Here is a 24,265-nt window from a genome sequence, read left to right on the forward strand (position 1 = left end):
ACCAGACAGTCTCCTAGGTTCCCTGGTTTTCATTCCCAACTCTGCCTCAGTTCAGAAGTTCTCAGCACCAGGAGCAAACATAGGTATTTAACTACATAAAGGAATTTAGACCCACTGTGTGTTGTTTTTACTTTCTTTTTTCTTGTCATGGGTAATCTAGGCTACAGTTACAAATACGTAGATAGGGGCTGGGGATTTAGCTCAGTGGTAGAGCGCTTACCTAGGAAGCGCAAGGCCCTGGGTTCGGTCCCCAGCTCCGAAAAAAAAGAACCAAAAACAAAACAAAACAAAACAAAACAAATACGTAGATAAGGCTGACCTTGAATTTCTGATCTCCCTGGCTTTACAACCTGAATGCTAAAACTATAGGCACGTACTAACATGCCTGGTTTTAAACAAACAAACACAAAAAAGCATCCATATTAATTTTTGATCCTGTCTTGTATTTAGACAAAAAAAAAAAATGCTTGTGTTCAGAACATGGTAGTATGTCAGAAACCAGAAGTCTGGGCTAGGGATGTGGGCTCAGTAGTCAAGCACTGAGTCTGGAAAGTGTATGGCCTTGTTGATTCTCAATACTGCAAATAAAGTATCACTGGGATCATTAGCCTGAACCACTCAGTGGTATTGTGGTACAGCATGTGCTTAGCAGGCAAGAAGGGATCTACATTCACTCTTTAGTACTGAAGGGTGGGGGTGGGGGTCTGAATTAAGATTCCAGCTCTAGGGGGTTGGGGATTTAGCTCAGTGGTAGAGTGCAAGGCCCTGGGTTCGGTCCCCAGCTCCGGAAAAAAAAAAAAAGATTCCAGCTCTAGCTCCTGTCTTACAACTCAGCTCCTTTCCCCAGCCTTCCTTTTTGCTGGTGCTACCTAGGAAGGCCAGATGCAGTACTAGCCTTCTGTATTTTAATTTTTGAGACACGATCTTGATATTTAGTTCCAGCTGAACTGGTACTTACTCTGTAGCTCAGGCTAGCCTTGAACTCTCTCCAATTTTCCTGCCTCAGCATTACAGGCGTGTGCTGCCTCATCGGTCTTGCCCTTTGTTATAATCTTTTTTTTTTTTAAAGATTTATTTATTTATTTATTTATTTATTTATTTATTTATTTATTTTTTGGTTCTTTTTTTTCGGAGCTGGGGACCGAACCCAGGGCCTTGCGCTTCCTAGGCAAGCGCTCTACTACTGAGCTAAATCCCCAACCCCTATTTATTTATTTTTATGAGTACACTGTAGCTGTCATCAGACACACCAGAAGAGGGCATCAGGTCTCATTACAGATGGTTGTGAGCCACCATGTGGTTGCTGGGATTTGAATTCAGGACCTACGGAAGAGCAGTCAGTGCTCTTAACCGCTGAGCCATCGCTCCAGTCCCCAATTTTTTTTTTTTTTTTTCGGAGCTGGGGACTGAACCCAGGGCCTTGCGCTTCCTAGGTAAGCGCTCTACTACCACTGAGCTAAATCCCCAGCCCCCCCCCCCTTTTTTTTTAAAGATACTATCTTATTTTGTGTCTGGGTGCTTTGCCTTCTAGTATGTTTGTGCACCACATGGGTGCCTGGTGCCCAAAGAGGACGTCAGATTCCTTGGGACTGTAGTTATACATAGATGGTTGTGAGCCACTTTGTGGTGCTGGGAACCAAACTTAGGTCCTTTGAAAGAACAGCCAGTGGTCTTAACCACTGAACCTCTCTCTAGACCTATTGTTATTATTTTGTTTGTTTCAAGACAGGGCTTCTCTTTGTAGCCCTGGCTGTTCTGGAACTCACTCTATAGATCAGGTTGGCCTTGAACTCAGAGATTCCCCTGCCTCTGCCTCCAGAGTGCTGGGATGAAGGGTGGGCACTACCACCACCGCCATCGGCTTTCCAGCCCTCCATTATATGAATTATTATTTTTTAAAGATTTATTTATTGGGCTGGAGAGATGGCTCAGTGGTTAAGAGCACTGACTGCTCTTCTAGAGGTCCTGAGTTCAATTCCCAGCTGTGTGAAGACAGCGATAGTGTATCCACATACATGAAATAAATAAGTCTTTTTAAAAAAAGATTTATTTATTATACATAAGTACACTGTAGCTGTCTTCAGATACACCAGAAGAGGGCATCAGATCTTATTACAGATGGTTGTGAGCCACCATGTGGTTGCTGGGAATTGAACTCAGGACCTCTAGAAGAGCAGTCAGTACTCTTAACCACTGAGACATCTCTCCAGTACCCAATTATTTGAATGTAAGAAAAACTATTGGATTTGGTTGTGCCATGGACTGGCCTTGTGTCCCTTGGATAAGGAACCTTATTTCTCTGAAGTTCAGTGTCCTCATCTTTAAAACAAGAAGATGAAATAATTATTCAGTTTACTTTCTTAGGGTTGAGTATCTCTAGTTGAAGATAGTTCTAAAGAGTCTAAATTCAGAGCTTCCCCAAACCCCATCCAATGCCTCTCTCTGGCCCAGGACAGGGTCCAGAGTAGCCATCTCAGAGCACCGGTTCCCACGAAACAGAGCCTGGACACTTTTGTTGGCACTGACACTGAGAGCTAGGTAGATAAACCAGCTAGTTATATGCTACACAAAGCCTTGCTATGCCTACAAGTTGTATGAGAGCATATCTCCCCTCTACATCCAATTAGTAAGTGGCCTATGACTTTAACCCCAGTACTCAGGTGGCAGAGGCAGTGGGATCTCTGTGAGTTTGAGGCTAGCCTGGTCTATAGAGTAAGTTCCTGGACAGCCAGGGCTACACAGAGAAACCCTGTCACGAGAACACAAACACAAAACAAAAAGAGAAAACAAAAAGAAACTATTTACCAATAACTAAAGTTAGCCCTGGTGAAAAGTGTAGTGATGTGCTTTGACTAAGGGTAGACATGACACAGTTTTGTAGAATCCTGCCTAAGCTAGGTGGTGGTGGCCCATGCCTTTAACCTCGGCACTCTTGAGGCAGAGGCAGGCAGATCTCTGTGAGTTCCAGGCCAGCTGCTTGAATTCCCTATTCCCTTTAAACCATATGTTCCTCTGCACCTCTTCAAGCATTGGCTTTGGTGAGTTGTGCCTTATAATATCGGCCACTTTGGCTGTCTCGTTGACTACTTAGGCATTAATTTTCCTCAGAGAGGGGCTATCAGGGAAAGGGAGAGCTGTCCCAGGCTTGTAGGCCCAGGACTGGAGTTGGAACTGGACATCAGATTGCTAGGAACACTTTTTCCAGTATTCCTGATGTCCACAACACCAGGGCCTGCTAAGTCTTTTCAGGAAGCCGAAGCCTTGCCCTCTGCCTAGGAGACAACCTGTTTTTTTAATCCTTCTTTTGGAGAGTTCCACCAGCCTTCCAGGCTGTTTGGTTCTCAGATTTCTGATCCAGTCCCTGACACTTCTCTCATTTCCAGTATTTTGGGATCTGAGTTCAAGGGAACATTCCCTCAGCAACTAAGGAAGCAAATCTCAGTCAGATGGTGGCGGTGCATCTCTCTGATCCCAGCACTAGGGAGGCAGAGGCAGGCCTGGTCATCTGGTATACAGAGAGTTCTAGGGCAGCCAGCACCCAGAACTACATAAAAAAACAAACAAACAAACAAACAAAAAACCCTGCTTGAAAAACCAAACCAAACCAAACAAACAAAAAGCCAATATTGTCTACTTCATTACAGCGTAGTGACTACTGGACAATATTTGTTTCTTGCCTTCCCCCACCTTACAGTGTAAATTCCGGGAGGACAGGTGCTTGTTAGCCTGGTTTATTGGCAGACTTTTCTAAGAACTTTGCAGGCCCCCAGAGTATGAAGTCAGTAAATATTTATTGAACCGAATGACAGTGAAATTTGAAACCGCCTGGCATAAATGGCTCCTTCATTTTACAATAGAGAATCGAGACCCAGGAAGTGGACCTGACTAAAGCAGTTAACCCAAACTGCAATGGGGTCAGGGTTACGTTACAAATCTCAGAGCTTTCTGAGTCCCTCGACTAAGTGTCAGTTCAACCCCACCCTAAACAATTCTGTAGAAAACACACAAGCTACTTGAAAGAAAAGCCATTTCCTGCCCATAAAACACTGGGTCTCGAGGGCCTGTAGAGTGTGGGCACTACTGGGAAATCTGTTCTGTTTCCGAGGTGCTCGCTGCCCCTATGGGGTAAGAACTCCCTTGGACCCATTACCAGTGCCCTGACCAGGCTGCAGCTGGGCCAAGGTCACAGGAGTGGGGCCAGAAGCCACGCACAGGGGGAGGTCAATTTTTTTTTTGCATCATTACCCAAGTCAGGGCTGATATATTAAAAGACCCCTTCCCTGGAGCCCCGCAACCCTTGTCACCAGCGTTAGCAGGCTGGGCTGGCCGCGTGGCCCGGTCCCATGTGCTCCACCTGCGGTCGCTCTGGGGCGCTGGCTCTTTAAGGCTCCTCCCCCACCCCCGCCCTTCGGAGTTGCATCAGGCACGTGCTCGCCCCCGTTCGCTTGCCGCGCCACAGGAATGGCCGCCGGGAGGCGGGGCCTGGGCGGGACCTTCCGCCCTGCGCGCGCGCGCCCGCCGCCGCGCCGTCCCCGCCCCTCGCGCGCCGCGTCGCGAGGCGCGCGCCCGCCCGCCGCCCGCCGCGGATCGCGTGGTCTGGCTCGGCTCTCCGCGCCGCTCCCCCCCGGGCCGTCCGCACCACTGCAGCCCCCCGAGCCGCCCCGGGCCGGGGGCGGGGGGACGCAGGCCGCGGACCGAGGTCCGCCAGGCCGGCTAGGCGCGCCGGAGCTCTCCGCCCGGCGCGCCGCTCAGCGTCCGCCCGTCCGCGCCGCCCCGGGTCCGCGCGGCCCGGGCCCCGGCGCCCCGCCAGCGGCCTCGAGCGGGGCCCGCGGCGCGCCCGGCCCCTCCGCGCAGATGGCCACTCAAGTGGAGCCGCTGCTGCCCGCGGGTGCCGCGCTGCTGCAGGCCGACGAGCACGGTCTGGCGAGGAAGAAGCCGGCGCCCGACACCCAGGCCGAGTCGGGCCCGGGTGACGGCGGTGGTGAGCCGGACGGCGGCGTCCGCAGGCCGCGGCCCGCCTGCGCCAGGCCTGGCCGCGACGGCACGGAGCGCGAGAGCCCGCGGCCACCCGCAGCTGCGGAAGCCCCAGCGGGGAGCGACGGCGAGGACGGCGGCCGGCGTGACTTCGTGGAGGCACCGCCGCCCAAGGTGAACCCGTGGACGAAGCACGCGCCGCCGCCGCCGTCCGCGGTGAACGGACAGCCGCCTCCAGGTGGGTCTGCGCGGCGCGGCACTGGCCCGCGCAGTGACGCGGGCGTTTCCTTCAGAGCGGGGCTGCCGGGGCCGCAGCGGTTGGTGGCAACGGCATGCCTCGGGCCTAGCTTGCGGGACTGGGCCGGGCGGGGCCGCTCGGTGTGCCCTGTGTGCCCTGTGTTTCCTATGCGTGTCGGCGCCTGGAGAGTGCGTGTTCAGTGAACATGTGTCACGGCTCCGAGCGGAGTCTGCCTTTGAACTTTGCAACTTTGCGGTTCGGGGAGCCGGGTGAGGCGTAGGGAGCGCGGGCCCCTGCGTGCCCGGGAGCCGGTGGCGGCCCGCGGCGACGCGAGGGGCGTGTGTGGCGGCGAGGGAGTGGCCGCGCCGGTGCGGGGCGGGCGGGTGACAGTTGGGCGCCATGCGCGGTGCCAGGACTGTTCGCTGCGCTCGCCGGCCTGAGCTGCGCGCGGGGCTCCCCTCCCCCGCTGAGTCCGGGCGGGAGGTGGCTAGGGAATCCTGGCCGGGCGCGATCGGCGTGGGCATCTAGTAGCGCACCACTCGGGCACAGCCTCCGCCTGTGTACTCCCCGGTGTCTCGTGAGCATGGCCCTTGAGTTTGACCGTCGGAGTCCTGGTACTTGTACTTTTTAAAAAAGAGAGAAAAGAAAAGAAAAACTCCTTTTGGAGCTTCGGTGAGGTTGCCTAACCTAAACTGGGCACCGAGGAAGTCGTAGCTAGCCTCTTTCAGGTTCCAGAGTGCAGGAAAGTGTAGGCCTACCCCTGGGGGAAACCAGCACGTTGGTTGCCCTTTCGATTTCTCTTAGGGTTGCTTCATAAGGAAGAGGGCACATGGGGTGGGGGTGTACTAGAGTTTCTCTCTTCTCCTTCCCTTCCAGAATCCTCTTATGCAAGGGGCAGTACTGAAACCTCCATTTTCTTTCATATCCTCGCTTTCCACCCACAGAGTGGGAGAAACAACTTTAAGACACTCTTTGGTCCTGCCTCTCTTTAAATTCAGAGGTATAATCATCCTCTCGAGCCGCGCTCCTCAGAAGTTTAAATGAGGCTGTTCGCTCAGTTCGCCGCGCTTAGCTACTGGTGAACCTGCCTTGTGGGTTTTAAGTCAGCTGTGACATCAGGCAGGATTGGGTGCCTGAGCTGGCATTTTGTGTAAAGCCAGGGGCCCTTGATAGCTTGCGTCATTGGAGTTATTGATCGTGGGAAGAAGACAGTTTGGCTGGCATCTCAAATTTTCCTCCGGATAAAGCCAAATTCAATATGTGACCAAAGCACACATTCTAGGCATGGTATGTCTGTTCTGTACCTGTGTTTGTTTTTGGAATCTTAAAAATGAGTGACTACCAGTTGGTTTAGAACCTTTGGAGTAGTCTTTTGACAGACTACCAGAATTAATCCAATAGTTTTTTAGTTTAAGCTCATCAAGACCTGGGTGCTTTTTAAAGTGATTATGTGATTGGGTTGTCTGTCTGGTAAGGTTAGGTAGTGGCCTTATCTCTTCAGCCAAAGGGATCTGTAGGTCCTTTTTTAGCTCTGATTTTATTTGCAGCCCGGGCATCTTTAAATGTGACACCAGTGGTGTGGTTGTGTGGTATTGGAATTTTTATGTTCTGTGATGCATATGTTTTGGGGAGTGTACAGAAATGAGTGTCTCATAAGCAACCTAAGCTTTCCAAAGCTTGCTGCAAATGCCTATTTTTAGCCTTCTTTTGGCTCAGATGCTGGTGTTTTAGTTTTTAAGGGACACAAGCAGTAACTAGTAATAAAATATGTTTTACCCTTTTATCCCTTTCATGTGGCATTTTTCTATCTTGTTTAAGCTTCCAAATCCTAGGTTTGTATTTGGAGAGGGGGGGGAGCGAGGGCATAATCTTAATGGCCTAGAACTTACTTAATCAAGGTTGGTCCTAAACTCCTGATTCTCCTGCCTCTGCCTTCTCCATACCTGATTTTAGCGGCACCCCCCACCCCCCCACCGTGCGTGTTCGTGTGTGTGTGTGTGTGTGTGTGTGTGTGTGTGTGTGTGTTTTGTTCCTTAGTCCCAGTTGGTTTTTCATACATATGTTAGCCTCTACTGCAGTTTCCCCTTCATTCCTCCCAGTATCACACACACCATTTTAGGTTTATGTTTTTTTTTTAATTTTTTTAAAGATTTATTTATTTATTATGTATAAGTACAGAGTAGCTGTCTTCAGACACACCAGAAGAGGGCATTGGATCCCCATTACAGATGGTTGTGAGCCACCATGTGGTTGCTGGGATTTGAACTCAGGACCTCTGGAAGAGCAGTCAGTGCTCTTAACCGCTGAGCCATCTCTCCAGCCCAGGTTTATGGTTTTAAATTTTGAATTTGTCCTTTTTTTTTTTTTTTTTTTTGGTTCTTTTTTTCAGAGCTGGGGACCGAATCCAGGGTCTTGCGCTTCCTAGGCAAGCGCTCTACCACTGAGCTAAATCCCCAACCCGGGATTTGTCCTTTTGGACACCGTTCCTAACAGTACTATTTACATTCTTCCCCTTTTTCCAGCCACACCCCCTTTCAATCTTGAGTGCCCAAGTGGGAAGAGATACATAGGTTCTGCACGTGTTCTATCTGTCTCTTGTTAGCTGATCTCGCCTTCTCCTCTGTACAACAGGGATTAGTTTATGATGTGCATGCCTCTCAGGACATTGGTGACCCTTCACTGTGATAACAGTGGTTCTCAACCTTCCTAATGTTGTGACCCTGTAAAAATACAGTTCCTCATAAAATTATTTTTGTTGCACTTCGTAACTTTGCTACTGCTGTGAATCATAATGTAAATATCTGTGTTTCCTAGTGATCTCAGATGAGCCCTGTGGAGCAGCTTAAGAACTGCTTTGTGCTTAGGAGATTATGGACCCTTCAGGGACTTTTTTATTTATTTATTTTTTTTTGGGGGGGTCTTATTTTCAGAGCTGGGGACCCGAACCCAGGGCCTTGCGCTTCCTAGGCAAGCACTCTACCACTGAGCTAAATCCCCAACCCCCCTTCAGGGACTTTGATGTTCGGTTTCCTTTTTTTGTTTTGTTTAGTTTTAACTTGTGAAAAGAAGGCAGAGAATGCACATCTTTTGTTTTTGTGTATAGCTTAACACCCCCACAAGTAGTAGTTTGCTTTAAAGTTGACCTTTGAACTGGGTGTGGTGGTTCACACTTAGGGTCCCAGCAGAAGAGTGGTCTTGGTTCAGGGCATGGAGATACTCCTTTTTTTTTTTAAAACAAAACAAAACAAAACAAAACAGGGGTTGGGGAGCGCAAAGCTCTGAAGTTCGGTCCCCAGCTCCGGGGGAAAAAAAAAAAGCAAAAACAGCCAAACAAGAAAAAACTTTTTATGCACCGTTAATAAAAATTGTCTTAGAGCTCACTCTATAGACTATGGGCCTTGAATTCAGAGATCCGCCTGTCTCTGCTTCCTCAGTGTTGGGATCACGGGTGTGCGCCACCACTGCCCAGCTCTTCAGAGGATATTTTACAAGAGTCTGGTCTCTCCTTCCATCGTACACAGGTCCTGAAAACTGAATTCAGGTAGTCATGCCGGATGGCATGCTTTTACCTGCTGAGCCATCTTACCAAACCTTGGCATCAACACCCCTCCCCCTTCTCTCTGAGTAACAGCCCCGGAACTCAGTTTGTAGACCAGGCTGGCCTCTAGGTCTGAGATCTGCCTACCTCTGCCTCCCAGAGCGCTGGGATTAAAGGTGTGCGTTACACCTGGCTGCAATTAACAGCTTTACATAGGTCAGTCACTCAAGAAATGACTACCTGTTTTGGGGTGTCTTTGTTTTTGTTTTTGTTTTTTTCAAGACAGGGAGGGGTTCTTTGTGTAACCCAGGCTCTTGGAAGTCTGTAGATCAGTCTGGCCTTGAACTCAAGAGTTCCCCCTCTCTGCTTCCTGAGTCCTGGGATCAAAAGGGTACACCACCATTGCCTGGATGAAATGACTACTTTTGCCTTGGGACATGGTATAATGATGATGAGTTCTGCATGCTTCTGCTGCATGTCTAGCGCCATGCCCACCATTCTTTTCCAGTAATGATGATCTTTTTTAAAAGCAATTGAAAAATAATTTAATTATTTTTATGTACGTTGGTGCTTTGTATATATGTATGTCTGTGGGGGGTCTGATTCTCTGGAACCAGAGTTTCAGGCAGTTGTAAGCTGTTGTGTGTGTACTGGGAATTGAATCTGGGTCCTCTGGAAGAGCAGCCAGCGCTCTTAACCACTGAGCCATCACTCCAGCCCCCCAATTTTTTTTTCTGACAACTTTTAGGGTTTCACTCTAGCCTAGCATTACCTTGAACTCACTGTGTAGTTCAGACTGACCTTTGAATTTCTGACAATAATCCTGCCTCAGCCTTTTGGGAGTTAGGATTATATGCATTAGTTACTATGCCTACCAAATCAAGTTTTCATTTGTCTTAAATAAGCTTTAGTTAATTTGCTTCTCTCCAAGACCCTGGGGAGCGCTCACAAGAGCTCACATACTGTATCTGCCTCTACTGGGTATATTGAGAAAGCTGGTGCCTGAACTGGGCATAGAGTCTGAGACTTAGTGCTTCATTTCTGTTTGTGTGAGTCTCTTTGAAATAGAGCTAATGATTGCAGCCTGGCCTGCTAACTGATGGTGTCCTGGGACCCTATTCTGCCCCTGCTGCTGTGGTAGTTGGTCATCACTAGGGCCTCTCAGCATTGTTAGGCTTTGAAACTCTGGCTCTGGAAACTGGCTCTTTACACTTTTGGTCCCCAGGTAAGTTTCTAAGTTGCTGGGTAATCTTAGAATTGTGTGCCTGTCTTGAGCCCCTGTTAACTTTACCCTTCTAAAGAAGGGTGATGGCCGTGGTTTTGGAGAATGGTTGTGAGAATCAAAGGTGGTAAATCAAAAGGTGGTTACGAAACTCTTAGTACGTGGGTCAGACACGGTGGAAGCCCATAAGTGGTGCCTGTAGTAAACACTGCTCAAAAATATTTTTGTGGGGCAAGTGAAATGGCTCATCCATCAGATGAGGGCACTGGCTTGGTACCTTCTAACCCCGAAGATTTGAGTTAGATCCTCAGAGCCCATGTGGTTGATAACCTGCAAGTTGTACTTGACCATACACACAGAACGAAAAAGGAGTATTGCCTATATGATAAATAGTTATCTTGTCCTAACCCCCCCTCAATCCCACTGACATATTCGTCAAATCGTCTTTCTGATGTATTTCTTCATTTGCAGGGAATTAGATTAGATTTAAATGTCTTTTAGGTTCCAGTGTTAAAACTGTGTTCTTGGGGCTGGGGATTTAGCTCAGTGGTAGAGCGCTTACCTAGGAAGCGCAAGGCCCTGGGTTCGATCCCCAGCTCCGAAAAAAAAGAACCAAAAAAAAAAAAAACAAAAAAAAAACAAAAAAAAAAAACTGTGTTCTCCGTGTTAGAACCCCAAGTCCACTCCACCCACAAAGCACAATTAAAGCAGAGCTTTAAGTGCATGTGTCTTCAAATCTGCCCATGTGATTGGGAACTCCCATCTTGACACTAAGCCCTGGGAAGGCTGGAGAGAGGCTCTTGGTTTCATTAAATGAGAGTGGTAGCTTGGAGGGCACATGGTGGAGTGATTGGCCTTATTGTATGGTCATAGAAAGTTCACAACAGCACTTGTGAAATGCCTCCCACTCACAGTACATTGAGAAAACAGGATGACCTTGCGGTCCCCATCCTAACACCTCACAAGTACTGGAATTAAAGGTGTGTGTGGCCAACTGGGGTTATCCAGTGTTTAACGAGAAGTTCTGTGCAGCAACTTTTTTTCAGTGAAGCAGCCTTTTAGAAGGGGAATATTAAAGATGAAAAGGTCATGCATGGGGTTGGGGATTTAGCTCAGTGGTAGAGCGCTAGGCCCTGGGTTCGGTCCCCAGCTCTGAAAAAAAGAAAAAAGAAAAAAAAAGAAAAGGTCATGCATATCTGGATCTTCATTTGAACAAACTAGACCATGAGATGTTTTGAAGCAGGGTCTGGTGGCTCAAGCCTGTGCTCCCATTACAGAGACTAAGGCAGAAAGAGTTTTTGGTCAGCTTGGCTAGAGTGAGATCTAGTCTCAAGCAAACAGACCCCCCTCCCCCCCAGACAAGTCCTTTTGATGATAAATGAAGAAATTTGATCATTTTAGGTCCTATTAGGAAGTTATCCTGTTTGTTAAGAGCATATGGTCATCCACTTGTTTTGAGTTTGCTGATTATGTTATATTATTGCAAACGAGCACTAAGAACTGTTGAGTACAGTTTGAATAAATGAGGCTTAAGACTTTCCTCACCCTAGTTCATGTCACTTTTTCTTCTGAAGAAGGCACAGTTAGGATTCTTTTTTTTTTTTAAGATTTATTTATTATATAGCTGTTTTCAGACACACCAGAAGAGGGCATCAGATCTCATCACAGATGGTTGTGAGCCACCATGTGGTTGCTGGGAACTGAACTCCGGACCCCTGGAAGAGCAGTCAGTGCTCTTAACCACTGAGCCATCTCTCCAGCCCACCAGCTCTCTTGAATCCTGAACTTCCTCAGAGACTGAATCTTTGCCTAGGTCTGAAGTGGGTCCCAAGCCAGAGTTCAGCATTTTCCACTGTTACTCAGCATCTCTTTTTCTCTTCTCTGGGATCAAGCACAGAGAGAAGAAGGAGCAGTGCCCTAAACCACAAAGCCCTCTTAAAAATGGAGAGCCTGGGGGTTGGGGATTTAGCTCAGTGGTAGAGCACTTGCCTAGCAAGCGCAAGGCCCTGGGTTCAGTCCCCAGCTCCGAAAAAAAAAAAAAAAACCAAAAACAAAACAAAAAAAAAAAAAAGGAGAGCCTGGCAGATGGGAGTGTCCCTGTTCACAAAATCCAAGAGGTGATCAGAGGGGTAATTAGGTGTTGCTGGGGCTCCGGAAAGGTTTCAGGCCAGGCTCACAGACCTCTGTTGGCTAATCCAGAGTGATCTCAGGGAGATGGTCAGGAGAGTGGGTTACTTTAACCTTCTAGGCCTGAGGTTTTGATAATAGCTAATGAAGTGGAGGGAGAAGTTGAAGAAATTTAAATTATAACCTGGGCAGAGAGAGTACTTAACTTCTTCCTGTCTTCTATGCCTTCCTTCCTAGCTTGCCTAGCCTCTCTATTCTTCCTGCAGTTAAGGACTCGTGCAGTGCTACCAAAGTTCTGAGGATCTGGTTGATGGCACAGCATCCCACACAAGATTAATTGGCTCATAGCCAGAAGATGAATCCCATAACTAGATTTTTGTAGACTGAGGTGATTGTCTTGGGGGGAAGGTATTTTGTGCCTTTCCTAAATGGGGATGAGTATCCGTGAGTCTGGTGAGTTTTGAGATGGCTAGCTTCCTGTGGTGGGTTTTCCATGAAATAATAGGGACAGCCTTGATGTGACACCTTTGTCGTTTAGCTGTCCTTGGACTGGCTGAGTTCTAGGTGTGGGGAAAGGCCTTCCTGGTGAATTATGTAAAGCTGGCCAGGTGTTGAAGGCCATCTTCATTATCTTAGTCTGGGGTACTGTGTGAACTGCTGTTGACCACCACCAGAGAGAGAGAGAGAGAGAGGTCCATTCATGGGCATCATCCTGCAGTAGCCAGGATCTGTAGTTTTTTTTAAATGTCTTACTCTTTTTTTTTTTTTTTTTTTGGAGCTGGGGACCGAACCCAGGGCCTTGCGCTTCCTAGGTAAGCACTCTACCACTGAGCTAAATCCCCAGCCCCTAAATGTCTTACTCTTTAAAACATTTGTCTCAGCAGGTGCTCCTTAACCTAATTCCCATATGAAAAACAGACTCAGAAGCAGCTAAGTGTTCAGAGAAACTTGAGGCCATCCTGCACTGCTTTTGTGAAGGCACATCTAATTCATTAGTACAATCCTTTAAAGGCCTTAAAATTGCCTCTAGGTCTAGATATTTCTTTATACTTTGAGTGTCTGAACTAGAACTTAGGTTGTCCCAGCAGCTTCTTTACTGTCTCCTGTTAACTTCTGTTTAGAACCCTCTGGATTTTCAGAACAGGAGTCCTTAGCCTGGCCTAGGACTTACTGGGCTGAGTCCTCTACCCATCATGCACTCACTATATATCACTTTCTTCTTTCCCAGGAGTGACTGTAGTGTGTCTTTTGCTTTGGGCCTTTAGTTCTGGACTGTTCTTTCTCTGGATTGATGTCATGGTGAGGCCTTCCCAGACCACGCTCATAGTTATAAACCCTGGCCCTGGACTGCTTCCCCTCCCTCTGATCCTGCTGTGTCTTTTTAGCTTTGTCTCTATTTGGTTAAGCTGTCCCTGGCACTATAGTTGAGGTTGACAGGTTGCAGTGGCAGCTCAGAGTATATATACTGGTGAGCAGGTAGATGGGTGGTGTGCTTTGTGGGTTTGCTCTATGTGAGATGTTGAGGATCTTATAGTAGATAGGAGGATGTGTACGTAAAGTTCAGTGTGAGAGAAAGTGCCATGTGGGAAGAGCATATGTGGTGCAGCAGAGGCGTCCTGTGCAGTTCAGCTCAGAGATCCTGGGGAGCAGGGCTGAGCCGACATGGGAAGGGTGAGTGGGGTTGCTGAGCAAAGCCTGTGATCACTTCGGTGGAGCCCAGGGAGCTGAATTCCCTGTGGTTGGAGTACAGCCAACTAAAAAGGTGCTTCATAGGAGTGCCAAGTCCCAATTTTAGCAGAAATCCATAGGCAGGCAGTCTTAGGGGATTTTAAGTGAAAAGAAAGGTGGTCAGATTTTTCCTTTTACAAGATGACCTTAGCAGAATTTACTTTAAGATAAATGATTTGGGGTTTCATGTCTGATCCTTTGGACTACAATTCCCAGATTGAAGATAAATGATTTGGGGTTTCATGTCTGATCCTTTGGACTACAATTCCCAGATTGTACAAAAAGGAGGAGCCCCACATGCTATACTGCTTCCCAGCCACTTTGCAGCACAGTCCCTGGATGGGGACTACATTTCTGAAGTCAACTGAGGTCACACCCGTGCTCAGGAACAGGGAGTTTGCATGGTCCCGGAGAGACTAAGTGTCTTCCTGAGAAGGCTGGCTGGCCTGAGGAGGTGGACTTTGTTTCAGTCCAGACCCTAGTTGTCAGCTCTATTCCGATAGTTGTGCCCTGGTATGTTTGGTTTTCCTCCTCTTTTAAGAGTATGGGAATTACTAAAATTGGAAGGGGCTGCAAAGATAGACTCCTCCTTGCAGGGTCCTTCATTTGCAGAACAAGTTAGATGGGAGGTGTTTAGGCTCTGGGTTTCAGAGGGTTCAGTCTGAGACTGGGTTACTTTGGTGTAGACAGGGTGAATGTAGGAATGTAGGGGTCTGTAGAGGAGGAGGCTGCCACCTCCTGGGAACAGAAAGCAAGGAAGACACTGGGCATATTTCCAGTCACCTACTTCCAGCTCAGTCTCCACTCCTTCTAAAGCATTTCCAAAATCTCCTAAAATTGTACCACACCTGTAAGGGACATTGTATTCAAACCATGGCACTTACCTACTGGAACCTGTAGGTGAAGGTGAGTTTAGCTGAGAGTGTAAAGAGCTTCCCAGGAGCCTGGCTCAGAAACTGCAGCTTTACTCTTGAGGCCCCGAATTTGGCCTTTTATTTTACTTAACAGAGGATATTGTTGAAGCCATTCTAACTCATGACCCAGCATCTTCTGTCACTTGATCTCTAGAATTTGGCCTATCCATAGAAAGGAAGGTGGTTTCTGTCACATCTCTCAGCTGCTTTTCCTCCTGGCCCTGCCCTCTCTTGGCTTATCATAGAGATGAACTTAAGAACCTTGTAAGAAGCCCAAATGGATGTGGGATGTGTGCACATGTCTTCACCTGCCCAATTGCCTGTGTTTTGAGGTCAGAGGACAATTTGCAGGAGTTGGTGTTTTCCACTATGTGTGTCCCAGGGATTGAAGTCAGTTCTCTTTTTTTTTTTTTTTTGGTTCTTTTTTTTTTCGGAGCTGGGGACCGAACCCAGGGCCTTGCGCTTCCTAGGCAAGCGCTCTACCACTGAGCTAAATCCCCAACCCTGAAGTCAGTTCTCTTTTATCTGCTGAGCCATCTCATGCCTACCCATGCCCCTCCAAATTGTGACTCTTAGAATTTTTTAGTGGTAGATGAGCCTGGGTGCTTTGTGGTAAAACTGTCCCTTTAGTGCTTTGGTATCTTTCCAGTTTCAGATTTGCTGCAGACAGAGAGGTCTCCTTTCCCATGTATGAGAAAAAGGTCAGTTGGCATTAATAGCATAGTCTTGTTTTGGAGTTAAGTCCTATCGTTTCAGTGACCTTATGATTAAGTTTTGGTGTAGGTTTGGGGAGTATTAGTGGGTTTTGGCTTTGTCAGTTGGTAACTTTGAACAGTGTCCCCAAGTGAATGTAGCAGATGCTGAGTTCTTTTGCTCAGTAACTATTTACATTTTTTTTTTTTGGGTTCTTTTTTTCCGAGCTGGGGACCAAACCCAGGGCCTTGCGCTTCCTAGGCAAGCGCTCTACCATTGCTCAGTAACTTGATTAGTGGTGGTGATTTCCTGAAGAACCTTTGATTCAGAAAATTTGTAGACTCTATTAGCTGTCAGTGTCTTCTCCACCTTCAAATTAAGTAGGAAGCAAGATAAATTTGCCATGGTGGGTCTTATTTATACCTGAAAGAAAGAGGCATAGTGGTGCACATCTTTAATTCTGGATCCAGAAGGATTACATGAGCTTGAGGCCATCCTGAGATACTATAGCAAGAACCAGGCTAGGTGGGGCTATAAGCCACACCAAAAACAAACAAGTCTGGACTGCAATGAATGGCAGGTGGATGTTGGCTCTCTGTTGAGTTTGAGATAAGCATGGGCTCAGGGAGGGGGAGGGGTAAGGGATGGCTCAGTGGTTAAGAGCATTAACTGTTCTTCCAGAGGTTCTGAGTTCAACTCCCAGCAATCACATGGTGGCTCACAACCATCTGTAATGGGTATTCAATGCCCTCTTGGTGTGTCTGAAGACAGTAACAGTGTATCCACATGAAATAAATAAATAAATCTTTAAAAGAGAGAGGAGGAAGCAGAGAGACAGAGAGATAAGCATGTTCTCTACATAGGGTGTTCCAGGCCAGCCAGGACTTTGAAACTGCTTTAAAAAGAAAAAAGTCACAAAGTGTCTCCCTGTGTCCACATCTCCTGCCCAGTTTTAACTTTCTAACAGTTTTCAGTTGCTTTAAGAACACTTTAAAGAAACCATCTGTATTTTAAAATTGGGAAAATGAGATTAGGTATGCTAGCACACAGGCCTGCCTGTAATCCCAGCACTTCGGAGACAGAGGCAAGCATATTTCTTTCAATTGGAGGCTAGCTTGGTGTACATAGTTAACTGTAAGATGGCCAGAACAATGTTAGAGACCCTGTCTCAATGACCTACCTCCAGAAAAAAGACCTACCTCCAGAAAAAAGTCAAGTCAGTCAGTCAGTCAGTCAGTCGGTCGGCCAGCCTATCTATCTATCTATCTATCTATCTATCTATCTATCTATCTATCTATCCATCCATCCATCCATCCATCCATCCATCCATCCATCCATCCATCCATCCATACGTGCTTAGGGATATCTTACTTTACTTATAAAAAGGCAAATGTGTAAAGCTATGCTGAATTGCATGTGACACTGGGTGAAGGACATGGACTAGCATCTAAGTGTATATGTCACTGACAGGTGGCAGAGCACAGCCACCTCAGGACTACTGGCCAGCAGCTGTCTACATGCAACCCACTGCTAGGCCCTGCAGGCCCTTGAATTTGTATTCCTCTTTAGGCTTCTTTCCAGTATGAGGCCTGTGGGTCCACATACTATGCTTCATCATAAAAGGGAAGGGACAGTGCTCTGTCCAAGGTATAAGTCAAGGAATAGCCTTTGTAGAACAGTGCAGAGGAGTTGTTAGATGAGACTTGAAAGCTCTCCAGAGAGACTACTTAATCTTCTTCTGAGGGAGAGCAAGTGTGGTGAAGACATGATACCAAGAGCATTGTGGCCTGAGGCCCTGGAGCAAAGCTGAGGATGAACTAGCCAAGAAAATTGTGTTAGGTTCCGGGTAGTCTTTCCTTTTCTGCTCTCTCCTGTGGACTGGGTATATAAATAGCATCATTGGTTTCAGTCTGTTGAAGCCCCTTGTACCACCTGTCCTCTTGTAGGTGTGAGGAGGACTATATAGGTGTTAACTATCACAATGGAAAGGGGAAAGAATGATCCTGGGTAGACATCTTGTGCAGTGTGGTCCTGTTGTTTAGGGAAGGGAACCGAGGCTGTTGGAGCATCTCTGGACAGAGGCTCCCAGCAGTGTTGTCCTGTGCTCCCTGTAGTAGGGAGGGTAGGAAATGAGGTAGGGAGATTGGAAGATAAGCTGCCAACCTCAGCTGTGCATCTCACTGAAAGATTTGGGCAACCTTACTGAATTTCCCCACTTCCTTTCCTGCTTCCTGTGAATGGGAGTGGTTGAATCACAAGAACTTTCAAGACTTTCCCATTAGGATTAAGTACACTGTATCAATTGAGTCAGAAGTTAAGGCCCTGATTGTTAAGATCTCATTCAGAGACTCCTACTCAGATCGGACCAGCTTTTCTCCCCAGAGCTGCACTAAGGCAGTGGGTTTCTTAGGCATTGTGCTCGAGGCTTCTGGTTCGTGTTTAGGTAAGACGGACTGCCCTAGGTGGTGAGTCCTCTGCAGCAGACAGTGATAGGCACTTGGAAGGATTCTTAAATCCTGTGTCTAGTTCAATTGGGTCATTTTTGAGAAATCCCCTTCTGGCCTGAACATGTAGAACCTAGGGCTGGTAGAAGCTGGGGTCCAAGCGTTAGTCAACTTAGAGGAACAGAGGCAGACCTAAGAGGCTCACAAGTATTCCAGTGTTCAGGCTTGTTCAAACAGGCCCCATGGCTTGAACCTAACTTTTGTAGAACAGGAACTGCTTAGCTCCCATCAGTTTGAGCATCCTACTAAGAGTTAGGCCCTGGGAATTCTGCTGTGCACTAGACAGAGAGGCCTGGCCTCATTGTTTACATTTCCACTGGGAAGCAGTGAACTACAAATGATTGTTTCCTGCCTAACATCACCTCCCAAAACAGCATCTCAAAGAATCAGCTGTCTTGAGGGTGTGTGCGGTGTACAGTCCTGTTATCCCAGATACTCTAGAATCAATTTCATAGGGAAGTACTGCACAGTGACTCTGTGCAGGCACTGTTAAGGTGTTGGCATGATCAGAGTGCACTGAGGATCCTCCAAGGACACAGATGGCCTGTGTAGATGAGGAGGGCCCTGCACTCTGTTGTGGAAGCTGGAGAGCAGGGACACCACAGCATATGCTTTGAGATTCCTCAGGTCTGTGGAGAGTGTTGAGTGGGGAACCAGGTGAGAACAGAAAGGCAGGAAACTCAGGTAAATCAGAGTAGAAGACAAGAATTATAGGATATTCATTCTTTGCTCCCCTTCTCCCTTCCCCCATTTTGATACTTAGTAACAAAAAATGTTCCAGAAAAGGATTGAACAAAAATTACAAGATTAGGCAAGGGTTAAAAGTTTTTTTTTCTTTTTTCTTTTTTTTAAATCTGTTTCTTAGAGACTTTAAGCAGTTCGGAAAGTTGTTTCGTTTGATCTAAAACAGGAATCGAATCATGGTATTTAAGTGAGATTTCAACAGAAAATTTTCCTTTTGCCTTCTGTCAAAGCAGAATGTAATCAGGGTTTTTATTTATACCTGCAAGTTAGGAAATGTTAGGGGCTGGAGAGAAGGTTCAACCAGCTAATAGCATTTGCTGCTCTTGCAGAGGACCCCAGATGTGTTTCTTGCACCACGGGCTGGTTAGTGATCATTGTAATTTTAGCTCAGGGTGTCTAATGCCCTCTTAGCCTCTGAGGGCACTGCACTCAGTAAATATACACGCACACATGTGAACACATAATATAAAATAAAATATATAATTTTTATTTCTTGTTTGTTTTTTAAAGAATTATTTTATGTATATGAGTACACTGTAGCTGTCTTCAGGTACCAGAAGAGGGCATCAGATCCCATTATATATGGTTGTTAGCCACCATGTGGTTGCTAGGGATTGAACTTAGGATCTCTTTTGAAAGAGCAGTCAGTGCTTTTAACTGCTGGGCCATCTCTCTCTCTCTCTCTCTCTCTCTCTTTCCAAGACAGAGTTTTTCTATGTACCTCTGGAATTCACTCTATAACCCAGACTACCCTTGAAATCAGAGCCGCCTGCTTCTGCCTTCCCAGTGCTGGGATTAAAGATGTGAGCCCTCACTGCCTGGCCAAAATAAAATGGATCTTAATCCAAAAAGAGGAAACACCAAGGGGTAGGGAAAAAAGGAGCAAAAGGCTATGGCAGAGCCATGGAATTGATCACAAGCATTTACTAAAGCATTCATTTGGCCTTTCTAGTCCTCCCAAAGGGGATTTAAAGATGGAGGCAGCTCAGGCTACCCTCAAAATCACCATGTAGCTGATGATGACCTTGAACACTATGCCTCTCACCTGAATGCTGCCATTAGAAATTACAAGCAAGTGTAATCCAGAGAAGGATTTAGGCAGGAAAGGTTATGCAGCCTGTTTTCTGGTCATGTTTGGGTTGTGGAGTATCTGCCTAGCTAGATTCTTTGTGTGGGCCTCAAAACAATTATTTATTTTTTCATTTCAATGGTTGTAGAAAAGCTCCAACCCACACTCTTTGTTCACCTGATGGTCCTTCTGACAGGCTCTCTAGTAACGCGCCCTTTTACACATTTGCAGTCTCTTTCCTGCAGAAGATCTGTGGCTGCAGCCTTTGGCTTCAGCTACTCCACTATCTTGACCGAGGGAGGTAGGGGCACTGAAGCTCTTGGTGGATTTATATAGATTACTCTGGGGGACTGGGGAGATGGCTCAGGGGTTAAGAGCACTGACTGCTCTTCCAGAGGTCCTGAGTTCAATTCCTAGCAACCACATGGTGGCTCACAACCATCTATCATGAGATCTTCTGGCCTGCAGGCATACATGCAGGCAGAATGTTATATACATAATAAATAAATCTTTAAACAAAAGTACTCTTGTAGGCAGCTGGAAGGTGTAGAGTCTGTCCTGTGCCTCCCTTTGCAGAGGTACTGTGAGAGTGACCTTTATCAGAGGGATGTCATGATGTTTGCTTGTCATGTGACAGTTAAGTTGTGAGTCAACCTCCTGGTTTTCTTTTCTTTTTTTTCTTTGTCTTTTCTTTCTGGTGTTTTTGAATCAACTCACTGTTTCCTTGTGAATTGCTGTCTCTTACTTCCTCTTCATCTCAAGTGCCTAGAGGCTGAGATAGTGGTGCCATGCCAATCAGACAAAAGGGGCATTGGGTTCTTTGGTTCCAGATCTCTCTACTTTTACCTGCTTGTTCCAAGTTTCAAGCCTGCGGGTGGAGGTGGAATAAGATGTGGATGGGTAGCATAAGATATCAGCAGTTGTTGATCTCTGCAGAGAATCACAAGTCCTGGATACGTTATGGAATGATTATAGCTCCCCCCCCCCCCCCCCGCCAAATTATTTATTTTAAATCATGTTATGTATTCCTGCAGAGGCCACCTGATATGAATGCAAAAATCTAACTCAGGTCTCAAACTCCAGTTCTTTGGAAGAGCAATACATGTATTCTTAACTGTGGAGGCGTCTCTCCAGACCTGATGACCCTGGGTCTTAATAGTTTTCTGTTCCTCTCAGGATAGACTGCTGTGTCAACAACTGCTGTGGGTTGTTGCTAGTGTTAAGATGCAGCCGTGGTTGTCATGGAACTTACTATGTAGGCCAGACTGACTTGGAACTTTTCACCCCGGGGTACTGTGATTAAAGGCATTTGCCACCATGCTGGACTTTGCTGTGGGTTTTGACCAGCTAGATAAGACTTTTCCTCAGTGGGCCCAGAGCAAGCTTAGATGAAAGCATGAGAACACCAGTTCTGACTTTGGCCTTTCCTCATTCTCACAGTGGGTGTCATGTACAAATTTAGCCAAGCTTCTGTGCCTCTGTCAGATCTTAAGTTCATTAGGTCTGCCTCATGAGTGACAAGATTGCCCTAGAGACTCTGGTCAAAGTGTTGAAGTATCCTTACTTCTTGAATGCTAATCAGATCAGAATTCTGATCCTCCATCCATATCACATTTGTTATCTCTATTCATTATCTCCATTTACTTTTACTATAGTTCTGAATATGATCCTTACAAGAAAGTGAAGTTCTAAGAGATACTCAGTAGTGCAGTAGTTAGTGAGTATCTGAGATTTGCCTATAACACATTGACTCTAGAGACAGTGCCATGTCTGTTGCCTAGCCTGTGTTCTGCCAGACCAAACTTCCTACAAAACTTAAGTTGTTTCTGGAAGGAAGGGACCTAAACTTACCTTCAAGCTTCAGCTTGAAGGCCCCACTTCCTCTTTGGCAGGCTGGTGTCTCTGGGCATAGGACCAGTGGGTATGAGCCAAGCCCTGGGAACTTTGGATCCTGCCAGGGAGAGTTGGCCTCTTTCCCCCAAGAGCTGTTCTTTTTAGTCACTCGTTAGGGCCATGAAGATATGCTAAAGGGGAGGGATGGTGACCTTAGGACCTGGTCTGAAAAGTAGGAAGGATGGACTGGCTCTCCAGGGTTTTTTTTTGTTTGTTTGTTTGTTTGTTTTTGTTTGTTTGTTTTTTTTTTTTGGTTCTTTTTTTCGGAGCTGGGGACCGAACCCAGGGCCTTGCGCTTCCTAGGCAAGCACTCTACCACTGAGCTAAATCCCCAACCCCGGCTCTCCAGGTTTTATGGTGTCCTTTGGGCCACCAACTATTATTATGTGCTGGGCCTTTTTTTAGCTTTTTGAAGTGGAAAATCTTTTTTAAATCAGTCAGGCAATAACAACTCATTGAAAATGTCCAAATAGATTTTAGCAAAAGGAAAACCTTGCATTGTGTCCCACCAACCACCATGAGTACTAGTAAGCACTAAGAGGATTACATCTTTTTCTAAACCAGTACTGCCTGTTGGAAATACAATACAGTGGACTGGAAATGTATACTCAATTGGTAGAGTGCTTGCTTAGCACACATGGGGGAAGTGCTCTAGCTTCCAGCAGGCTTATCTAGTCAGCGCTTGACAGCTGTAGGGGGAAGTATACACACCTGTGCCCCTCACTCTTTCACTGCCCTTTTGGCTCCCTGAGCTTGGAGGGAGGTCACAGAATCATGCTCAGAATTCACACGAGCACAGAGAACCGCCTGGCACTGTAGGCACACCTCTTAACCTTGCTACCTTGCAGGACTAGTGTTCTTCCATACCGACCTGATGCCTTCTCAGAGTTCCCACAGCCTACTTTGGCTTTGGAAGTCGCTATACAGGAAATTAGTAGAAGGGAAAAGGCATAGCTGTGCTTGTCCAAGGAGTGTCCCAGTACACCCTTGGTAGATGCTGACCAGCAGGCTAGAATAGGTACATGGGAATACCTAGAATAGTCCCCTGCATGGCTGCCTGTGCACTTATGCTCAGCCCTTACATGGAAACCTAGCCTCCTGTGATCAAGGTGAACAGGAGCCAGTTTCCTTGTTGCTTTGTTCTTTCATTCTCAAAATGAAACATGTCAGGCTGCTTCCCTGAGCACTGTTTACCTGCTGCCAGACAGCTACCTCCTTTGAAGGAGGCAGGTAGCTTGCCCCTCCCTGCAGTGACCGTGATATGTACCTGGAAAGCATGCATGGCAGTGAGTAGTGTAGATGCTGTTGGAGTTTTGCTGGAACAGTTTTGCCCCAGGTGTCTTTGGGCTGCAGTACTAAGGTGGGCCATCCCTGCCCAGTCCTAATCTATTTACTATCCTGCTCCATTTCCATCGGTTGGGTGTCAGCTTGTTCTCTTCAGTCTGTTGCTACCCCACATAGATGCTGCGATGAAGGGCCTTTGTGGGGCAACTTTGAATCAGCCCTCAGGCCAAAAGGGAGAAGATAGCTGGTAACTGAGGGTCTGCCAACTTAGTGGGACTAGGGAAGTCAGCCTTCTCCTGACTTGACTCAAGTCCATTCTTGGTTACCACTATTATGCCTGCCACTGTGAACCAAGTCTGTAAGCTGGGAAGAAGCCCAGGTTTGTGTGCTTTTTTTTGCTATTTTGTTGGATTCTTCTCTCTCTCTCTCTCTCTCTCTCTCTCTCTCTCTTTCTTTCTTTCTTTCTTTCTTTCTTTCTTTCTTTCTTTCTTTCAGATTTATTTATTTTATGTATGCGAGTACACTGTCTGTCTTCAGACACACCAGAAGAAGGCATTGGATCCCCATTACAGATGGTTGTGAACTACCAGGTGGTCGCTGGGAATTGAACTCAGGACCTCTGGAAAGAGTAATCAGTGCTCTTAACCTCTGAGCCATCTCTCCAGCCCCCATCTACCTCCCTTTCTTTTTTTTTTTTTTTTTTTTTTTTTCCTTTTTTTCGGAGCTGGGGACCGAACCCATCCACCTCCCTTTCTTATTCTACCCTAATTTCTTCCAACCCCTCAACACTAGGTAGGAGAGAAGGAAGGGTGGAGGAGAAAGGGGGTATATACCTCTGTAGGCTACTTCCTGCTAATTAGGGTCCTCCAGGTTCCTTGGGGCAAGTCCAGTCTTCATTGTCAGAAGATCCAGCAAGCCAGCAATAGCAAATGCAACAGCAGGGGTAGTAGCAGCTGCCACTTGCCCTCCTCCTATAGCTCTCACATTTGTACCTTCTTCAGAATTAACTCATATACAGCGGATAAAACATCTTGCTCTCCCTAGAGCATGAGACAGTCATAGCTAATGCCTGGACAAACTGAAGCAAATCTATGTCCTACACCTGGGATTAAAACAAAAACATACTCACACAACTGGGTTTTTAAGAGATTCAACCTCTCACTGCATCCAGGGGTCAGGAATTGGCTTGCTCTGCTCTCCTTGGAGCTTTTTTTTTTGTCATGTTGCTCAAGGCTGTGGTGGTTGTCCTGCTGGTGGCTGGGACAGGTGATGTAGGATGAATCAGTACTGAGCAGCTTGTCAACCACTATCCAGGTCTTCAGAGTACTTGGCTTGGA

General features: G+C 46.8%; 1 protein-coding gene across 2 annotated transcripts in view; it reads left to right on the forward strand.

The window, feature by feature from the left end:
* The first annotated feature begins 4,575 nt into the window (after positions 1–4,575).
* Positions 4,576–24,265, forward strand: part of Larp1 (La ribonucleoprotein 1, translational regulator) — a 55,199-nt gene continuing 35,509 nt past the window's right edge. The window contains 1 exon segment of one of the 2 annotated variants that reach the window (NM_001427639.2): positions 4,576–5,212. In NM_001427639.2, the coding sequence (NP_001414568.1) occupies positions 4,855–5,212 (358 nt within the window). In that variant the 5' untranslated portion in view covers positions 4,576–4,854. 2 annotated transcript variants of the gene reach the window in all.

The sequence above is a fragment of the Rattus norvegicus genome, chromosome 10 (assembly GCF_021556685.1).
Source record: "Rattus norvegicus strain SHRSP/BbbUtx chromosome 10, alternate assembly SHRSP_T2T, whole genome shotgun sequence".
NCBI lineage: Eukaryota > Metazoa > Chordata > Mammalia > Rodentia > Muridae > Rattus > Rattus norvegicus.